This window comes from Pleurodeles waltl, chromosome 4_1, assembly GCF_031143425.1.
Source record: "Pleurodeles waltl isolate 20211129_DDA chromosome 4_1, aPleWal1.hap1.20221129, whole genome shotgun sequence".
Taxonomy (NCBI): Eukaryota; Metazoa; Chordata; class Amphibia; order Caudata; family Salamandridae; genus Pleurodeles; species Pleurodeles waltl.
The window spans coordinates 937,266,636-937,289,124 of record NC_090442.1 but is presented as its reverse complement, the minus strand read 5'-3'; the positions used below and the strand labels follow the sequence as shown (position 1 = coordinate 937,289,124).

The 22,489-nt window shown below is 40.3% G+C and overlaps 1 protein-coding gene across 1 annotated transcript in view; it reads left to right on the top strand.

Moving 5' to 3' along the window:
• Positions 1–22,489, top strand: part of IL17REL (interleukin 17 receptor E like) — a 600,388-nt gene that overhangs the window by 463,614 nt on the left and 114,285 nt on the right. Inside the window, exons 15-16 of the mRNA XM_069229705.1 lie at positions 6,938–6,995; positions 11,708–11,827. Of these exons, the coding sequence (XP_069085806.1) occupies positions 6,938–6,995; positions 11,708–11,827 (178 nt within the window). The remainder of the gene's footprint in view (positions 1–6,937; positions 6,996–11,707; positions 11,828–22,489) is intronic.

Below are 22,489 nucleotides of genomic sequence, written 5' to 3'. Positions count from 1 at the left end.
ATTCCCGATTGATTGATTGAGCTATTACTGCAGAGTGGCGGTAAAATACTTTTACAGGATCATCCCAAAACATTTTGCCTCCTTCCTCCTGGGTTTTCTGACCTGTTTTTGCTGATATTGGTACTCTGGGCACTTTACCACTGCTGATCAGTGCTAAAGTGCAAGTGCTCGTTATCTAATTTCTGTCTAAATTGTGATTATGATTGGTTATCACTGATTGGCACATTTGATTCCCTAGTAAAGTGCACTTGATGTGCCTGGGGTCGATAAATCAAATCCCACTAGTGGACATGCAGCACTAATTGTGCCACCCAAATGAGTAGCCATATGAACATGTCTCATACCTGCTACTGCAATGTCTGTGTGTGTAGCTTACAACTGCCACGTCAACCTGGCAAGTGCACCCACTTGCCAGGCCCAAACCTTCCCTTTTGCTACAGGTAATTCTTCCCTACGATAGGCCCTAGCAAGCCCCATGGGCAGGATGCAGCATATTTAAATGGTAGGAAACATACTTATGTGTCTTATATGTCCTAATAGTGAAATACTGCCAAATTAGTTTTTCACTATTGCAAGAAATATCGCTCCCACAGGATAACATGGGGATTGCCTTTAAATATTTTTTTACACACAGTATCCCACTGTGAGCTGATAGCGATATGTGTTTGGGGTCTCCAAACTCACAATTTAAAAAAACATCTTTTGGTAAAGTTGGCTTTTAGATTGTCTGTTTGAAAATGCAATTTTTAGAAAGTGGACATTTTCTTGCTTAACCATTCTGTGCCTCTGCTTGGCTGCTGAATCTACGTTTGGGTCAGACTGACAGTTGGGCTGTTTGTGCATTCACTCTAGACAGTAGCACAAAAGGGAGCGGAGCTGTGTCCTGCATATCCTGATGAGTCTTCCTGGGCTAGAGAGGGAGGGACGAGCTGTCACCTGCACTTGTAAGCTCTGTGTCTGTCACCTCCCAATACAGTCTCCAACCTGCTAAAGTGTGGCTGTTGCAGGGCAAGGAAGTAGCAGGGTCTTGAGCACTACAAAGACTTTTCTTTGTGGTTTCCTGCTTCAAAAGCAGAAATAAGTATGACCCAAAAGCCAGTGGACCCAAAAGCCCAGAATTTTAGAAAACTTCTGGATCAAGAGGAACCTTTGCCAAGGAGAAGAGCTGAAGAGCAGTGAGGAAGAGTGCTGCCCTTTTGGTGTAGGTTCTTTGCTGTGTTGGCCTGCAGTTGCTGCTTCTGACTTTTAGAAGACAAAGAGTGGGCTTTGCTGTGTATCCTGCTTGTGAAGTTTCTCTAAGGGCTTGAACTGAGCCTGCCTCCTGTTAAGAAGTCTTTGGGACATCAAAGACATCATCTGCCAGCACCTGGGCTCTCTTCTGAGAACCCCTAACTTGCCAAGTGGTGCCACATCCAGTCTCTGGGATCTTGGAAGGAGAAGCTGGCAGAACCAGAGTGCCAATCCACACAAACAGCTGAGCAGCAGAAAAATTAACGCAGCACCTGCCTTGAGGCTGTAAAATTGACATTGCACCTGCCTCGCTGCTGCAGAAATCAATGCAGCACTAGCTCAGCATGACTTATTTTTCCACGCATCGTCCCTGGGTGTCAGATCTTCAACATTACCGCACTGAACCGAGGCTGCCTGCCCGGACATTGATTCATTGCTTACTTTTCTGATGCACCCTCACACCTGCGGCTTTATTTTTGATGAATACCAGGTACTTTGTGCTAAAACAACACATCCATTGATTCTTATGGATTAAGACTCTTTTTTAACTTTAAAAATTGATATATTTTCTTGCATATGTTGGATATTTGTAATTTTGGTCTTGTTTGATTTGAATAAATATTGGCTATGTCTCTAAACTGGTGTGGATTCTATTTGTGGTGTTTTCACTGTGTTACTGTATGTGTTTGTGCAAATACATCACACATATCCTGTGAGATAAGCCTTACTGCTTGTGCCAAGCTACCAAGGGGATGACCAGGGTTATCTGAAGTGTTTATCTCCCTTACCCTGACTACCGCAAGGGTCCCTACTTGGACAGGGTGTAAACTGACTGCCAACTAGAGACCCCAGTTCTAACAGCGACAGAGCACTTTTAAATTATTTGCTATCTTTATGTTTTTTATCCAGTTGATCTCTTGATTATTTGTTACACTTGGGATGAGAAAATGTAGCATTACAGGCAGATCTTCAGACTTTGCAGCTGGGGAACCAGGTTTGAGTCTCGGTTTCAGCTTGACATCCTGTGATTTTGGGTAAATCACTTCATCTCCCCATGCCGAAAACCAAAATGAATGTTTCCTTGTGTACTGTAACAGATGCTCATGTAAAGCACCCCAATACCATTGGGTCAAGTCTGCACTATATGAAACTGCAAATAAAAAACAGAAAAATAAGTGTTTTGCCCACTTCTGTCATTGGGTAATACTTGGGCCACAGTTGGGGGATATTTGTGCTACATTTGGGCTCTTTTTTTCTCTGGTGGCCTTCTCTGGATACTTATTTGCTAAGAAGCTCTCTAATTTCCTCATGTACTAAGGTATTTGTCAATTAAAAGTATTTGTCAATTAAATATATTTGTCAGTATGAGCCTTAAGCATTTGAAGTTTAAGATAAATTAAAGGAGGGAAATGATCAAGGACATGCCTGGAGTAGAACCCTCAACTTTCATTATGCAGGTCTGAGACCTTAACCATTAGGCCATTCTTTTTTTAAATCTTTTCCATTGTTTGCACTTTATGGGCTAACTGGGACCCCGGTGCAGAGTCTCAAGGTGTTCCCCGTGGTCCCTTCCAATTCTTTTTTTTTTTTGTTTTACCTCTATGGGCTATCTGGGGCTGCGGAGAGAGCCTCAAGGCCTCCCCAGTGATCACAGCAGTCTCCAGCCTCCTGCATGAGCCAGCATTACTCCAGCAAGCAAGGAGCTGATTTTAACAACAGCTCTCTGCTTGCTGGAGCAATGTTTTCATCTCTTATATCTGCATGCAGGGAAAACAGATGAAAACTCTGCTTTCTGACAGCAGTACCTGTTTGACAGGTACCACTGTCAAAAAGCAGAGTTATGTTTGCTTGTGCTTGGTGGGAGCTGTCAGCGCCCACCAAGCAAAAGGAAATAGCTATGTCCCAGGGGTGGGCAACCTGGGACATAGCAGGAGCCAGCCCTGGGGGTTGGCTTCCCCAGGGCCAACAGTGGCTCATCAATGACGGCCACATTTCCCCCCTTCGAATGTGGAAATAGCTCCAGGTAGGTGGTGGTCCTCAAGGCTACGGGGATCTCCCACCCGCCTCCTCCGCTCCTCTGGCCTCGCACTCGCTGCTGTCCCTCGCATCCGCCGCTCCACGGCGGGTGGGAGATCTTTCTCCTTCCTGGCGGCCAAGACCTGGAACTCCCTCCCCACCAGCCTCAGGACCACCCAGGACCACTCTGCTTTCCGGAGACTCCTAAAGACCTGGCTGTTCGAGCAGCGATAACCCCCCTTTTTCCCCTAGTGCCTTGAGACCCGCACGGGTGAGTAGCGCGCTTTATAAATGTTAATGATTTGATTTGATTTGATTTAATTTTTTTTACTATTTGCCCCAGGGAGATGGTGGTCCCCAGGACTGCGGGGGAGGGGTTGTTCAGCTCCCCCACACCTAATTTCTGCAATGCCTCAGGAAGGTAGTGTTCCCTGGAGCTGCGGGGGGCCAAGTGCCCCACTGCACCCAATTTCTTCAATGCCCCAGGGAGGTGATGGTCCCTGGGGCTGCGGGAGGGCTGCACCGCCCCCACACAACATATTAATTAAAAGCCCTGGGGAGGAGGTGGTGGTCCCCAGGTCTGTGGGGGAGGGCGTTGCGGCTCCCCACATCAGAAAATCACTTTGCCCTGGGGAGATGGTGCTCCCCAGGGTGCGGGGACCATGCAGCCCTCCCCCAACAAATTTAGTAAGTGCCCTGGAGAGTTGGTGGTCCTGGGGGCTGTGGGGGGCCAGGAGGCTCCCCCTATTTAAAAGAAGCAATGCCTCCGGAACCAGGTCCTGGTCCTGGAGGCTTCTTAAAAAACAAGGGCGGGACCCTGCACTCATTTTTTTTTTCATTTTCCCCACAAATTTGCAACGTTGTCACAATTTTGCACTAAAAATAATAATTAATACAGTTTTCCCCCAGGGGGATGATCCCTCTGGGACCCCGGCATTAGAGCCAAGGGGTCAGGGTGACTCTACCCTGGCCCCTTGTCTTTTTTTTTTTACACTATTTTTGTGGGACGCAGCTCAAGCTGAGTCCCAAGAAGGCTGCCAACACTTCCTGGTTTGAATTAGAGCTGTGCATTTCCATGCACAAGCTCGTCATTGTTTATGAAGTCTTCACAATCACAGATGTACAAATTTGGATTTCCTTTACTATCTCAAAAACTACTGAACAGATTTACACAGAAAAAGTGTAATCTGCGTACCGAAAGCTAGCTTTCTGCCAAATTTGGAGTAATTACGCCTAGTGGTTCGGGCTGTAACTGTGTCTAAAGGTCCTATGGGAATTAACATGGGAAACACAACTTTATTCGAACCCCCCTTTTTCTGGGCCCCGCTTGACGGATCACCCCAAAACTTTCGGAGCGCAACAAGAATCACTGGGCCACTTCTCTCCCAAAAATGTTGTGAAGATTTGTCAAACGGCCAAATATATAGGCAAGTCAGAAAACACTTTTTCTATGGAAAGATGATCCTAACTAAAAGTACCTAATGGCGACCGCCACTGGGTAATATATTTTTATGTGCTTTTCAAAGTGCTGCCAACAATAGGGACTGGAATGAGAATGTTTAAGGTTTGCATGCTTTTGTTGAACAATTTGATAATTAAACTCTCTCGGGGAGAGCTTCCACTCTCTAAATTACTTACCATTCCTTTTCAGGAGTATCACTAGTTGACCATAAGATCAATGGTATGTGATCACAGTTGCAGTTTGCAAAGCACTGCTACATTGCATAGCAAATTTCAAAAGGTGGGGGTGACACCTGTCACACACGCCCATTTCCTGCACTATTCCTTATGGGTTGCAAAGTGCACATGTGAGTTGGAAAACTAATCAGCATTTAAAAGATAACGGACTACTTACAGTTAGCAGATGAGGGGGAAATGAGAAATACAGCAAACAGAAGATTGGTTGTCAGGGTTATAGCATCTATGTGCACACACACATGTACTGTTTGGACAGTGCACAGGAGTTCCTCATCAGGGCGGGCAAGCAAGCTTTAGTGGCACATGCCACTCACACCGGCTGTAGGGTCCTGCACTTTTGCTGCACACACCCGCAGTTGGAGGTGGGTCAGCTCAGCTGTCAGGGTCAGTGAAAGGGGCTCAGGGCGGGTGAAGTCCAAAGCATGACCCGTCGCAGACCTCCTTTGAGAACCTCAAAGGTCTGTGCAGCTCGTGGCAGAGCTCAGTGATTTATGCTGCATCCAAAAAGGCGACATATTCAAAGCTATCTCACACACCAGGCTCCACCCCAATGCTGATTCCTCCTGCCCAGGGAGCCCCCATCAGTGTTCCCACTAAGCAAGACGCAGGAGCAGAGATTGTGAAGTCAGGGACAGGGACCCAGCAGGCACTGGAGTGCAGTCCGCTCCTTTCACGCTAAGGCCCAGAGGATCAGTGGATCTGATGCAGTCCAGGGAACAGTAGAGCTAGGAGGTGAGGTTGCAGTAGAAGCGGCTGCTTCCTGAGGCACTGCTCTTATGCCCCTGGGATGCTCAAGTGCGTGCTTCTGTTCTGTGCGGTTCGGCTAACTCCCACCTCTTCACTACTTTTGCTGGTTTGGAGTCTAGGACAACACTCTACTGGGTAAGAAGCAGCAGCTGCAGTTTTTGTATTAAAGGCGGGACCTGCACAGTTTTCCTTGCAGAGAGATGAGGTGCCACAAGCACAGAACCCCTGCTTATTGGGCTGCGATGCTGAGCATGCATCCTTAGTGTCACTGTCATAAATTCAATAGCTGCACCGAGCTGTGGCGCAAACAAATTGTTTTTGTTTTTACCCCTAACACCTCCTCTCCTACACCCCTCTGCCTACCTCTACCCCCAGTCATGAAACTTAAGCTGAAACCTGAGAGTCGATGCACCTCACGATTGACATGCAGCAGTCCAATCAGACCTTCCTATGAGCGAAGGACCAGCAACGTCAACAAGTAAGTGACTAATAAGAGTTTGGGGCATAAAAACAGGATGGGGCTCGACAGCTCTGAGATAGTTTTTAGGTGGACATTGGAATGTATGGGGAGCACACGAGTAAACTCCCCTCCGCTGGCAGTTGACAAAGCTTTTTGCTGAACTCCGTGCTCCAGGTGGAACGTGGAATGACAAAAACTTCACAAACTCCACTGGCAGAGTGGAGTTTCCCACCCACTCCTACTTTTGCACAATGGGACCAGTGTTTTTGAATTTGCAAAATCTGTGACTTTGTGATTTGCAACCACAAAAATGCTTAGTTCATCAGATAGAAAAACCTCATAAAAATCAAAGTATGAGTGCCCACTGATTAGTTAAAAAAATGTGAAAATAAACTAGTTGCAGCTTTATTGTTTTCACCATCCATGATTTATTTTGTATGGATTTCAAGAAGATGAGGAAATTATATATATGCAGATGGAAAAATCAAAAAAGTGAAATATAATAAAACAAGGAGCTCTACTTATTATTTCTACACTTATTTTATTCTGGAAAAATCATGTGCTACATCAGTGTGAATTGTGGGTATGTTTTATAGATGAATGACTCCTAATGACTAGAGGCCTGATATAGAGTTTAGCAGAGGGGTTACTCTGTCACAATGGTGACAGATGTACCGTCCGCCGAAATATAAAGCACATAGGACATGATTTATAGTATTATGGTGATTGATTGGGAAACATATTGATGTGCATAAATAATTACAGTTTCTTTTTTACATTTTTTAGGGCTGGAGAAATGACATACAATACTCTATTCCAATTGAGATATGTGATATCCCTTGCAGTAAGTGTTACCACTCCATTCAAAATTATCAGTTTATTAGATGAGGTATCATTTAGAGAGCACACATTGTGTATGTTTGCAAATGTACAAACTAGTTTAGAACACATATTTGGTCAAAAACATTCAGAGGTGTCCTTGTAAAACCCTTTCTTAAACTTGGCATAGTAGCCCAGATTGCGTATGTGAGAGACAGCATGTGCACAACGTCAACCACGTTTCTGCTGTGCATCTTCTGATCAGTGAAAGCTTTAGGGAATCATCCAAAAGGGCCAGTTTTGACTCCTAAATGTGTGGTGTCGGCGTGCAGAGGGACTATTGTCTTCGATATATACTGTTCTATAATATTTGCCTTAGAAGCCACCAAAAACAGCAGTAATATGTTTGCTATTTATCAATCATCCGCAGGACAGGGTTTGTAAAATCATTAAGATTATGGTAAAAGCTGCATACTGGTGAATCTGATCGCAATCACCATGCAACAGTTGCTGCAAAATGTATCATTCCAATTTGTGAGTTCCGAGCTACTACATCTGCTCAGTGAGAGCAAATGAATGGAGCTTGTACAATGTTTGCCTTGTGCATGCTTAAGCTCACCCTATTATTTTCACCAAGATGTACAGAGGCCTAGTTTTTGCTTGTGTTTCCACAATTTAAACAAAAGATTGCAAAAGGCAAACTCTTATTTTTGGGAATACTTCTCAGCTGATTATAGGCTGGAATGCCTGCATTGTGCATCAGGCCCAAAGAGGTCACTGTCCCAGCATTTTCAGGGTTAGCTAACACCTATGCTAACGTTTTAGGCCGGACATCCTTGGTGTGTCCTTCCTCAAATGTTTTGTCTTCACCCCTCCTGTTTTCTGATTTCATTTTGTTGGCATTAGGACTCCGTGCATGTTATCACTGATAACAAGTGCTAAAATGCTTCTGCTCTCACTAAAACATTGTACAATTGGCTTACACCTGATTAGCACAGTTTATTGACCTTATAGTTCCTAGTATATGGTACTACATGTACATTTTGGGCTTGCAGCACTCATTGTACCACACACTTAAGTAGCACTATAAAACATGTCTCAGGCCTGCCATTGCGGTCCATAGTGCAGTTTTAAACTACCATTTTGAACTGGCAAAATAAACCTTTTGCCATGTCTTCACCTTCCTTTTTAATACATATAAGTGACCCCTAGGGTAGACCCTATTGCCAATAGGGCAGGGTGCATTATATTTAAAAAGTAAGATTTGTGTTTTTAAGTTTTACATGTCCTGGCAATGAAATACTCCTAAATGTGTTTTTCACTACTGAGGTGTAAGGTCTATCTCTCTGATTGGCTAACATTGAGTTACCTTATTACATTTAACAAGGGCTAACTTGATTGGGAGATGGTTGACATATCATGGCTGTATTTAAATTAATTTTAATCCAAAATTCTCTTTATTAGTAAAGTCAGATTTTAAGCCACAATTCGGACAATGCCAATTTTAGAAAGTTGGCTTTTTCTTGTCCGAACCATTTGGTGCCTGCTGTTAGTGTCCTAGGTCACGATTGTGAATAGCTTAGCCGTTGGACTTTGTGCATTCCTCTCAGACAGTGAGACAGAGGAGGACTAGGTGCTGGCTTGATTACCATCCTGCCAGGATGGTTGGTGCTGACCTGTTCCCTGCCACACTTATATTTCAAAAGGCTGCCTCCAGCACACACTCAAAGGAACCTGACACTAGCCTCTTGTTACCCTAGACTTCTTGGAGCTTTGGTGGGGGAAGGGAGGATTTTTCTAGAACCAAATGTAAGGGTGGCACCAGGTATAAATAATGGACCCCCAGAACAACTCTTCAATAGATGTCTGAGCCTATGGGTGACCGCATGCATGAATCCCCAGAGGATTTTAATGCTGCTTGAGCCCAGCCTGTACCCCAGAGGACTATCCTGCTGCTACCAGAGGTCTGCTCTGCTGCTTGAGGCCTGCCTTGCTCCCCAGAGGACTGCCCTGCTTTTATAGGCCTGCCTTGCTGCTTGAACCCCAGACTACCAAGATGACTCCAAGGGCTTCTTGAATGGCTGAAATGCAAAGGTACATACAAGTTTCAGAGACCTTGAACACTGCACCTGGTCTCTGCTGCATCAGGTACCACATGGATAAGAAAAGAAAATGCCAACTTTTTAAAAATGGCATTTTCAGAATTCTGACTTAAAATCTGACTTTACCATAAACAGGGATTTTAAATGACAATTAATTTGAGTTCAAACAGGATATTTCTACCTACTCCTAATCAAATGTTAGCACTTTGTTAATGTAACAATGTAACTCACTGTTACCAATGGGAGAGATAGGCCTTACGTTAGAGAAAACAAATTTAGACTTTTTCACAACCAGGACATGTAAAACTTCAAAACATGCCCTACTTTTTAAATGCAATGCACCAAGCTCCTTAGGGTTTTAGGGTCTACATTAGGAGTGACATATATATATTAAAAAGGAAGGTCAATGCCTGGTAAAGTTTTATTTTGTCTGGTTGAATTGCCCATTTAAAACTGCACCACAGGCTTTAAATGCAGACCTGAGACGTTATAAAGTCTTAGTAAAGTGGGTGACACAATGAATGCTACAGGACCATTCGAAGCTTTTAATTCACAATCCCTTGGTACATGTAGTACTATATAATAGGGACGTATAAGAAAATTAAATATGCCAAGAATGTGCAAGCCAATTTCACAATGTTTTTAGGGAGAGAGCACATATTCAGCTTTTAGGTCTATCACCACTAGTTAAGCATCAAGGTTACATTCACATTGCTCAGTTTAAGTAAGGGCGTAAGTGTGTGGGCTCTCCGCAAATACCACCTGTTTGAAAGTAGTGCAGGTATTCAATGTTATTTTGGTTGTCCTATTGGGTTTGCTCTTGTCCCTGACACAAACAATTGTGTTCACATTTTCAAGTGGACTTATATACTGAATCACCTAGAGTTTATCATCGGTTAGTATCTAATCAATTGAAAAGCATCTTTAAGTTATGACAAAATGTCCATGATTTCTCTCACAATACAATGTTCAGGCACTGTGCAGTTATTTGACAGACATTTCTTGAGTGCTGGTTTTTAGTAAGTGAATACATGAAAAGACGTCAAGCTGATGTGGGATTTAGTTTTATTAGTTGCGTAAATTTTCTTTTATATATTATTTTTCTCATGAGTTTAATTCTTCCAAAATTATATATAAATATACTTAAGGAAATGTGTTTCTCGTTTTATTAAACAACATATATGGTAAATTATTAAGGCTTGGGTTATAGCTCTATGTTATCATTTTTAAATTGTCATTCATCAATGAAAGTCCTGGGAGAGTGTAGGGACCATCCTCCTTCCATCGCGAGGGGTGCCCTGCAGTCTTCTTCCACTCTAGTAGTTTCTTATGTTTATTAAGGGATCTCTAATGCATTGTGGACATTGCTCGGAACATAATATTGGAAAGAGATAGAGAAGCTGCATGGAGACAACACAGAACATGTTTTTTAGGGTGATCTTGATGGACACTACCTTTGGTAGGGCCCGTGCATAACATGTGCTGCCCTTTTGTCATTTGTCTCCCCTTACATGCAAATGGTGTTATATTTTGCACCCCTGAAAGTGGTGGCATTGACATTCTTCTATAGTTGCCTTGCACTAAAACTGTCTCTGACCACATGCAATGGAAAAGATCACTAGTCATGCAGTTACATGCCACGAGAGAGAGCTAGAACGAGAGAGAGAGAGAGAGAGAAAGAAAGAGAGATTCTCTATTCTTTTAGCCTTGGTTACTAGAGTTATGAGGTGAAAAGGAATTTGTGGCAGAACAGCCAAACTAACACTAGCTACAATGGCATGTCTTCTACCACTTTTGCCCCAAGATACAAAAAATGTGAATGATGTTTAAAATGAAGGCCATTAAAAATGGATATTTAAATGTATCTACATTCATTGTTGGGAATAAAGATAGTCATTTGTGAGATACAAGAGATCAAAAGGAATGAAGTAAAATGTTACTATTCACATTACTACTCCATAATGACCTTTCAGATATTGACATAACCATGACGATTTATAAAAAGAATCGTGTGAATACAGAGGACATTGATATTTCCCCACCTGTAACAGATATTTGACAATACAATTGTACTTTCCTTGACCCCCATCAGGACCTCTGAGAATGTACAAATCATGTGCATAGCATTGTGATTTTTACCAAATGGAAAGCAACTGGAGGTAGAAATATTGGACCTAGAGATACAAATTTCAGCTGGTATCTCACCCCAATCGCCACCCATAGTGAGTTACTTGGCGTGTAATTCGGAAGAATATGTGAGACCAGACCTACAGGGTCCATTACCGCATTTGGTTTTGAAGTTCTTGTTGTGTTTTCAGACCCCCATAACATTGAGAAACATGTGGTGTGTTATCTCCTGTGGGCCTGCCATGTTTCTCAGACTGGACTCCTTCAACAATAAAAAAGCTGATAGATGAAAATTCCTGGTATAATTGTGGCATAGTGGACCGGATCAGCTGACATAGAACGTTACGTAACAAGCCAAAGTGCTGCACTTACATTTAATAAATTGAATACTGCTCTCATTTATTCAAGTTCTGCAATATTTTCAGATCTGTTGACAATATCTGATGAATAGGAATGAACTTATCTAGAAAGTGAGGTGTAATATGTGTTATAATTCTTCTTCTTTTAGCTCATTTGTCCATGGAGCACAGCGATGGTGGTGAAAATTATTTGCTGAAGGTAGCAATTGCTGTGGTCTCAGTGATACTGATGATGTTTGTGGGCATGGCTGGATATATCAAATTAGAAGGTACAGAATTATGACTAATATTTTCTAAACTTTTAAATGTTTTAACATATATTATGGCAGTGATTAAAACACTGAAGACCAATAATCATAATATTTACGCTTAAAAGAATTAGGACATAAATATCATTTAGTTTACTTGAAAAAGATACTCCAAGAGTATTCATTTGCGTCCTGCCAGAATGTTGGAGTTCGAAAACTTTTGGGCTTCCTACTAAGAACTAATGCACAAAAAGTGGTCACACACTCCTCATCAACTTTTTGTGAACCATTCCTGACTTTGTGAACCCATCAGTGTACTAATAGGCCGGTCCCAAAAATAACAAATCGCAGAGGGTCCTAAAAAAACCTGACTAAGGAATATTCACTAGGCAGGTAGTAATATGCAACCCTCTACAATTGGACACAATCACTGGATAGTGGCCTCATAGCGTCAGCAGACCACTATGTCTGAAATTGTATTTAGATAAAGGTTTTTTCTAATGCAGCTCTTGTTCCTTAGAGGAAACGTGACTGTGTTTCAAATCTTTCACTGCTGATTGCAGGATTGTTACAAACTCTCTCTGAAACTTTTTTCAAGATTCACAAAGGAGATCAAAGACACCCTTCCCCTTTGGGAATCAGATACCACCCCCCTTTAAGGTGTCAGTATGTGGCCAATAGTTTGTGACCACAATTTGGGTCACAAACCACTGATACTTTCCTCTCCTACTAGTAATAATGAGGGGGCGACCCTTCTTATTTGTGATTTTGACAAAGTCTCAAAACCACTTTTACATGTCAGAAAACTTTTTCTGACTTGTTAAAGGGTTTTTGTACATAAAGAAAAGCACTTTTGCAGTCACAAATCCTGTAATCTTGCGAATTGCAGGGTTGGTTATTGCAAAATTGCTTTGCACATGAGGACTGTTGGAAATTGGATTACTGATTGACTGAGGTATCAGCCTTGCTCAAGCAGCAACCACACCTTTAGTCAGGGCAAATGTCAGGTAACCCTTATATTAACTTGTGCTCACCTTCTGATAGCTTGCACAAATCAGTCGGGCTGAACTTTGAGGCAGTGTGTAAAGTATTTGTGCAACATTTCAAACAGTAAAACTGTGAAAACACCACTCAAAATTAATACCACAGCAGGTTAAAAACATGGAGCATACTTTACCAAATACAGCAAGATCAAAAGTACAAAAATCTAATAAGTAGAACTGAAGTTATGAATTTTGGTATAATACACTGTGAAATAGTGATTAGAAGCAAGAAGCGACAACTAGGGATATCTGGTTGCACTAGAACAGGACAGAGTCAAAAGTTCAGAGTGACCTCGCTGCATCCAAAGTACCATAAATCCTGGTTGTGCAGCGTTGCGTGGGTCTGAAACAAAGCTGTATCGTGCAGTCAGGGTGATGCTTTGGTTCCGAGATGCGATGTGGCTGTGGTGCACGATCCATCCTGATAGGCTGATGTTAAGGTTCCTGTTGACAGGGCTTGGAATGCAGAGACCGGTTTCGAGGATGCATGGTGCAGTTGAGATTATGCTTTGGTTCCTATCCACGCAGTAGCAGTAATGTAGAGGTTTAACGTCTTGGAAGCTGCAGTTGATGAGGGATGCAGGGGGCTTGCGCTGGGGAAAGCATCACACAGCGTCACACAATGGCGGTTCCAAAGGCAATGCACTGGTCCCACGATGCTGCTATGCAAGTCTGCTGTGTTGCTTCCAGCCTTTGTAGCAGTGATGAGCGTGTCCTGTTCCATGCAGCAACATAAATGCACCAGTTGGTTCTGTTGGAGCAAGCACCCTAGGCCCACCAAGAGTTCAGGACTGGGGTGGCACCACTTGGCAGTGTAGATTCACAGCTGGCAGAGTCCCGGTGCTAGAGCAAGGACGTTCAACTTCTTTCATTTTCTTGAGAATTCAGATCAGGATGCCAGCCAACTAGCCCTTGGAGTCTCACTGGGTTATGGGTTGGAGATATGCAGGCCCAGCCTTTCTCACTCCCAAGCAAGCGGGCACCAAACAGAGGTAAGCACAGCAAACCAGGAGTCCAGGAAAACAGCAGTCCAACCAAGTGGCAGGCCTTTAGCTGCCGGCAGTCCTCCTTCCTTGCAGAGTATCCACAGGTCCAGAAGCGTACTGAAGTCAGTTATTTATACTTTGTTGCCTTGGTTCTGGAAGGTGGCAGAAACCTCGAGACAGTGACTTTGAAGTGCAAGGAATCCCTTCACTACCCTTCCCTGGCTATAAGATGGCTGGAGTGACGATGCAGTGTTGCTAAGCCCTTTGTGGGTGGACAGGACACAACGTATTCAGGTGTAAGAGAGGCTGTTTCCAGCTTTTCCTTCCCTTCCTGTCCACGATGACCCATTAAGTCGCACCTAAGCTCCCATTGTGTGGGTTGTCTAGAAGCAATATACAAAGGTCAATTGCCAACGCCACCCAGTCATGTTACCAGAGACAGACTGCAGGCAACAAATGGCTAAGGCAAGAAATTGTCAACTTTCTGAAAGTGGTATTTTCTGAATTTCAATTTAAAATCCAATTTCACCATATGTTAGGATTTTAAGGTGTAATACCAGACAAAACAGGCACGAAGGGGTCATCTCTTCCCATTTCGAAGCAACACTCATAAAATGTAATAAGGCAACCTCATTGTTATCATATGGGAGGGATGGGCCTTGCAGCAGTGAAAAACAAATTTAGGAGTGTTACACCACCAGGACAGGTAAAACTAAAAAGTACGACCTATTCTTTGATTACATTGTACCCTTCCCTCTGGACTGTCCAGGGCCTACCCTAAGGGTGACTTATATATATTAAATAGGACGTTTTGGGCCTGGGAAAAGGTATTTTTTGCAAGGTTGACAAGGAAGTTTAAAGTGCATACACAGGCATTACAATGGCAGGCCCGAGGCATGTTTCAAGGGACACTTTAGTGGGTGGCACAATCAGTGCTGCAGGTCTACTGGTAGCATTAAAGTTACAGGCCCTGGGGACATGTAATGAACTTCACTAGGAACTAACAAGTAAATTAAATATGCCAATTGTGGATAAGCCAATATCACCATGTTTTAAGGAGTTAGCATGTGCACTTTATCACTGGTTAACAGTGGTAATGTGATCAGAGTTCTAAGGCCAACAAAAATAGGTCCAGCAAAATGGAGAAGCAAAAAGTCTGGAGGAAGACAAACCTAAGGCTGACAAGTCTAGCACAACCCATATTTCCTTACAAATGACTGAGATAATTAATTCATAAATTATCAATGATAGTAGAGATGTTTAAATGCCACATTTCTAATACTAATTCTGGCAATGCTCAACCTATGAGGTTTAGTATCTTATTACATGGAAATTGTGTATTCCTCTGGTGGGACTTTTCCATGAAATGTGTTCTTTTTCCTATATGAGGAAGTGACATTGAGAGTAAATTACCTTGAAGTGTAAAACAAGTTGGAACTATGTCAGGCTCCTTTAAATATTTGAAACTTCAATAACTGTTGAAACTATGCTTATACAGTTGAATAAGTTAAGCTTTACTTCTTTAAGAAATAACCCTAATTTTAAAAGTTTGTGTCAGTTTTTCCATTTGTTTTACAATAGTTGGGATTGTTTCTTAAACAGTTGTTAACAGTTGTATTTAAATTTATACTACGCATGCACATTTTACAATGGTTGTACATTCTATTTAGCAGTTTAAGAAATATTTATATTGTTTTCTTTTAAGACAAATACAACTACACATATTTAAGTGTTTTAAAATCTGGAATTATTTGCTCTAATGATTATAAACAAATTGTTTTAGTAATAATATAATGTGGGCTTGCTTTTTCCCCCCAAAAAATAGGTATTTTGAAAAGATAGCGTATTTGGTTTGCAAGTATTAACTGTTTTTAATTTTAAGCCTGGTTAGGTAATTTTATAAGTAATATACAGAACATTATAAAACATATGCCCAGCATTGGAAAAACTTGTAATTTTGCATGAGTTCGTAACAAAAAATGTCAATATTTTGAAAAAAAATAGTTACAAGTATTTTAGTGAAAACACTAATGGTAAGGTGAATATGTCATGTGAAGAGGCGAGTCTTTTCTCAGATCTGTTTTCATTTTGAGGTTTCACTTAGGGATGTGGATTTTCATGGCAATATTTGTAAAGCAGATATTATGAATTTCTCCTAATACTAACGCCTAATCAACCAAACTAGGCTGTGATTTTTATGGTGCCAGGTACACATGGGAAACCCCATTCATTCAAAAGATGTATATACGCAATTTAATTTGTGCATCTGCATGTAGGCAAATGGAAATGTAAAAATGCACACAGAATTCACAAAAAAGTATACATTATACAAAGGATTCTGTAGCCTAACCTTGTGAGAAGAGCATATTGGAGAAATCAGAGGATGTATGTGCAAAATGCACAAACTGAAATGCACATTAGGGGGAATAACCTATGAATACAACTACTGCAACTGCACTGTGTGCATGTACATCATGCCATCTGCACACGTTGGCACTCAAAGCTATGTTATATTAATACTATCCCTACATTTCAAAGTCACCCAAAAGGTATTACAAGATATTTATAAGGAAACATGCCTGTGAGCATTGACATATAACAAACAGCTCAGTCTATCTAGTCCATGTAAATTTGAGGTCTTTTGAGTGCAAAAATCTATAGATTGCCATTCCAGAATTTGGTGGCAAAGTATGAGAACATTTAGCCACCTTTATGGGCCCACTTAATCTGAGTAGTCATGACCAGAAATGGATAAACTATAAGCAAATGGTGCCCTGTGCACTATGACAGTATGTTGGTACTTAAAAACTTCAGTGCCTTGTTTCTAAAAGCTCTAAAAGCAATGCATGCACATCATTGGATGCCAAATGTATAGGACCAAAGCATGTGTGATTTACACTGTAACACTTTATATTTGCATTTCCATTAACAAAGATCATTCTCTCTGAGCTGCATCCTTCTCCCCACGTGGTGATATTATTGAAAAGTTCAGAAGCAACACTTTGTAGAGATTCAGCCACATCCTTGAAGGCTCTACCACAACTGTGAAGGGGAGTTGTGAATCAGACACTTAGTGGCTCATTACGAGTTTGACGGTCCCAACGTGGGACGGCCAAACTTGCAGGGAGGACACCACTGCCATTGCAATGGCACCCCACCTGCCCTATTACAAGGTTTCCCCCTGCCTAATCTGGCTGACCAATAGAAACCTTGAAATAGAACTGTCTGCAAAGCAGACTCTGATGGTGCTGGGCAGGGGCGCCCTCACACTGCCCATGGGAAGTGCAGGGGCCTCCTGTGGCCGCCTAGACGTGTTCTCTGCTGGCCTTTTCATGATGGGAAAACTGCCATTAAATGGCTGGTGGTGAAAAAACAAGATTGCAATCAGCGGAGCAGCGCTAAGTTCAGCGCCACACTGGCTGATTACAAGCAAGACTGCTGTCACCCCATCAGGATCATGGATCCTGGCGGCGACAGAGGTCAGTTGGTGGGCCAACCACTAAACTCGTAATGTGGCAGTTGGACAGCCACATCTGCAGCAGTCCGAATTCCACCACAAGGCTGGCGGTCTTGTGACTGCCAGTCTCGTAATGAGACCTTTAGTGAGGGATTTACGTACTTTGCTCACATTCAAAATATATTTTGCTATATTAACCTTATGGTTAATGAACCGTATAATTAGGATCATTTTCCTGCTATTGGTTAAAAGGCAAACACTGCCTAAAATGTTCTAATTTCTCAATAAATACTAGCAGTGTGAACCCTTGTTTAGTACCTCTTATTTGAGCCCTTCCACCACTGAGTGGGTTATCTTTGGTACTTACTGTGTAATAGTTATGCTGTCTCGTGGCTTAAGACTCTCTCCTGATCTAGTCTCAGGTCAGAGTGCAAATCTGCATTCTGAAATTTTAAAATGTGGATCCATATCTCATCATAAATTCTTTACATATTGGTTTCTAGACAGACTACAGTAAGTAACTGGTGAGGGCCACCTTTAGTAAAAAAAACATGCATGTTGTCACGCTTTTAAATATGTACCAAACACTTTTAACTTAAGGCATGGCTACTATAAGGTTACTTATATTTTCTAGTGATAGACTTAACCTCTCCGTTTTGGTCTCCATTCTTACAAGAGCTAGACGTGGTCAAGGTCAAACGTTTGCAGAAATACATTTCAGCTTTAGCATCAATCCAGTTGTATACCAAAATATTGACCCAATTTTTTTAGACACATAAATATTTTATTCAAAACATTTACCTCAAACTTTTGGACTTTACATATATTTATTGTAAATTGCAAAAATATTTACTACTAAGTGATTTTGGTGCACACATTGAAACTATAATGGTAAGTTCATGCATTTGATTGTAGTTAACATTACTATAATTCAAAATAAAAGCTACAAATATTTTTTAACTATTTATAAAAATACATAAATAAAAATATATAATTCTTACCAAAAATAAAGATATTTTAAAATACATATAACTTAACAAGACTTACTAATGAATACAAATACATTTTAAAATCAAATTAAACATTTGTTATAGAATAAGAATAAAATACTAAATAAAAATTATCGTTACTATTTTTTTATTAAAATTGAAACAGCTTAAACATAAAATACATATTCAGATTTAGACACAGATGAAAACATATTTTAAATGTAGTCAGAAATTAAAATATGTTGTGAAAATATGTAATAAAAGTTAACATTATCAAAATACTAACCAAAAAATAATTAAAAATACATAATATAACATTAATTATAAGAAATAAAATACAATTATTTGAAAGGTATATACTTTTAAACTTTTAATTTAACTATGCTCAAAATATTTGAAACACCTTGCAGGATAATGTAACAAGGTGTAATCTTACTTTAATTCAAAAATAACAAATACAATAAACATTTGTATACTACACTAACCATAAGCCTACAAACTATGTATACATCATGTGAGGGTCATATGTACTTATCTGACTTAAGTCTAAAAAACATTTGGGGGCATATGTTACGGGGAGTGGTCGTCTAGTGTACTGTCCTATCTCCATTTAAAAAAACAATGAAGACAATCCATACATTGGACAGAACAGTAGTTACTATTTTAATTCTAATAAAACACATATTAGGGAAACCGCACACAGGGTTACAATTCCTATTCTAGCCTTAGTCTAACATTGTGGTAAATACTCTTTGTAGGGATGGTGAATTTACTTTTCTAAACCCAGTCTGACACACATTAGAAAAGAAGCACACTCAAGGTGGGGCAATCTCACTATTCTAATCCAGTCTGATGAAGGTTCATACATGAGAGTGAGGTCAGATGTACTGTTCTACCTCTTCTATAATGCATTTTATTTTTATGAAAATGACCTAATATTTCAGAATTGCACTTTTTTCCAACTTATTAAATAAATCATATTTCAAATATTTATCTGTTACCCAACCCACTAAACATGCAAATATAAAAATAATGTGATAAACTTTGTTAATATAAAAATGTACTTTTTATTTAATTATAATGTAAGAATATAAAACAAAACATTCCCACTCATTGCTCATTATACCCTACTTAGAAGAACTAGAAATAAAATCTGTAAACAAATAAAAACCAATGTCAAATATTAGAAATTTAACACAGTAAAGAATTAAGCATCATTGATGTCACTCCCTATGCACCCTGCAATCCATAAAAACTAAATAAACTGTTTAAAAAGTAAACATATATTTTTATAAATTAAAATCAATTAAACACATAAACAAATAATTTGCCAATTAAAAATGTGAATTATACATTATTCTATGTATATATGATTTGGATTATACACTACAACCAATCACACATAAACTCCACAGCACCAAGTTACCATTTATACAATAATTAAAAATGCACTTAAGCATTTAAACAAGTAAATAACAACTAGAAGTGTGATTCTAACCAAATAACACAAACAATAAGTAATTTTAAGAAACACTATGCACACAATCCTCTAATAAAAGCAACAACCCCAAATTTAAACTACGAAACAAATTCAAACAATAATTTGGAAAGAAATACACTTAAAAAAAACATTTCTCAAGTAACATCAAATAATATATTATTTAGAGGAAATGACTCACCCAATCATCACTAAACTCACCAGTCCACAAATATGCATTACAGTAATGGTATTTAAAAGTAATTGAAAATAAATGTCACAACAACATAAATAAAGATAGGAAAATATAATATAATGCAATAACAAAGGCAATATTATAAAACAGTATTTTTTTAAACTTAAATAGTATTGTGAAAAGTAAAACATACAATACATGCATTCAGTATTTTTGTTCACAGTATTTTGTAGCCACAATATGTGGACCACATTATTATGGACAATTGATCTTTTGAGTCAATATTTAGGTAGAATACGGTCAATACAAAATTTAATTTAGTCTGAAAGACTACAGTCAGGTCCACTATTTGTAGCTGCTTCATTCCTTTCCCTTTAATTTCCTTCTTATTTCTCCACAAACACATCTAGCCTCTGCTGTGTTGGGTGCAAAGAGCACAAATAGATCTAACTGCCCTTAAATGTTGCATGTATTTGATTCCTCATGGCCATTAGCAAATTTACTTTGTAGAGCAGTTGTTCTACCTGGTGTTGTGTGTGTGCTACATCACATGTAATTAATATTACATGTGAAATGGTAAGGAATAAACTCTTTAAGAAGCGTTTCCACAGTGCTCCTTTCTGTATTTTCTAGGACACACAGAATCTTACTTAGCTCAATACTAAGCAAAGTTCTGGCTCTAAGAGTTTTCTTTTCCTCCATGCTATATTTTCACATTAGTTGATCTCACATCTGTGACCATGTGCCATGTCTTCAACTGTTGACATCCGGTGTTTGGTGTTTGTGCAAAATTATTATGCATTGGCTGTGAATGTACACACAAGCCCTTAAGATGTTATTACATTCAGTCCCATTATTACATTTCTAACCTTTTTCACTTTGATGGACAAGTGCACTACAGATTTTAGTGGAAATAATTATGTAGTAAGATTTTCCTACCACACAGTTTTAAAACATTACAGCGAGGAGGAAGAGCAGCTAGTAGACACAGCTGATAAATATTAGCAGTAAATTACATCAGGTGATTCCTCCTACCCCACTCTAACAGAGTAACTGCAGTGATTCAGATGATGAAGTCAAAACACTGTCTGCTCATTGTTCACTGAGAGAGAACGAGGGATTGACTTACTTACTCAAGCACAAACGACTAAAGCAGCCACTCACAGTTAAACATTTTCCTGTACCCAGAAAATTAATTTGAAAAATACACAACATTGAGATGGTATAATCAGAATTATGACTGGATAGGGGAAGGGCATGATTTGTTTGCATGTCGAGGGCAGCGAGAAGGTGGCACGGTACATGATGACTGTAGTAAATGTATAGTGTGCTGGTAAACTAACAAGCAGGGAATAGCAAGACAAAATTCCCCAGTTTTTAAAATATTTTTTAGGATCCTTCAGAAAAGAGATTACATTGAGAGTAGCTTTCAGATGTTGTACAGTACATTATGATCCAAGAGCAGGTCTTCCATTTTGGTGTCACTTATGCCCTGATTATGTGTGAGTCAGTGTTTTCTGACCTCTGAGAAATTACGACCCCTGATCAAACTCATGATTGCACAGGGGTTACAATAACAAGTTGGGTTTTAATTAACCCTGATACACCTATGTATTGGTTTTGTGAGTTAAGGTGTTATTTAACACATCCGGAAATCACCAAAGGGTGCATTAAATATCTCATCCTTCATTACATTTTAGCATGTCAGACCTGTCGGAATTTAATAGGGAAAACGTATACGGTATTAAACATACCATGCAGATTTTGGTAGAGTAAGTAACAAATTCTGCATCTTATTCCTCCAAAAAAATTGATTGGTGACATTTTTGCATCTGATAAATAATGAACCCTGAGTTATCATTATTTATGAGGATTTATAAATAACACATTGATTGCAACAAACTCAGATTCAGAGCACTAGTGTCAGAAGGTAGAATGACTGCTGTTGTACATCATAGATAAAGGGCCTCATTATGAGTTTGTGGGTCTTAGGATCTCCATGTTGGCAGACGTACCACCAACAGGCTGGCGAGAAGATTGTTAAATTATGACATGGGGGTATTCACAACAAAATACAACCAAAACACCGCCACTGCGGTCTGGATGAAGTTAGCCACCTGCAAGCTGGTGGAGACCATTTTCCACAGGACAGATTACGAAGTTGCACATCACCAAGGTTTCCACTGCAGTCGCACCACCACGGAAACCCAGGTGGAATCGTACTGCATAAAAGGAGACACCCACCTTTAGGAAGCCATACTTGTCCGGAGCCGCCATTGAACCAAAACTAGACATCACCCCGCTGCTACTGCTCCTGCTCACCCAAAGATTTCAGAATCCTCTACGAAAGCAACTGTAAGTACACACACACTTACATCTTATTATTGTATATTGTCAATTCATGTACACTCACACAACATATAGTCGGAAAGGAGGTGCGAGGGCAACACCCACATGTAACAACACACTCACACTCAGACTCACATACAGCCACACACTCGCGCATACACACCACCCACGCTGTGGCCACCACAC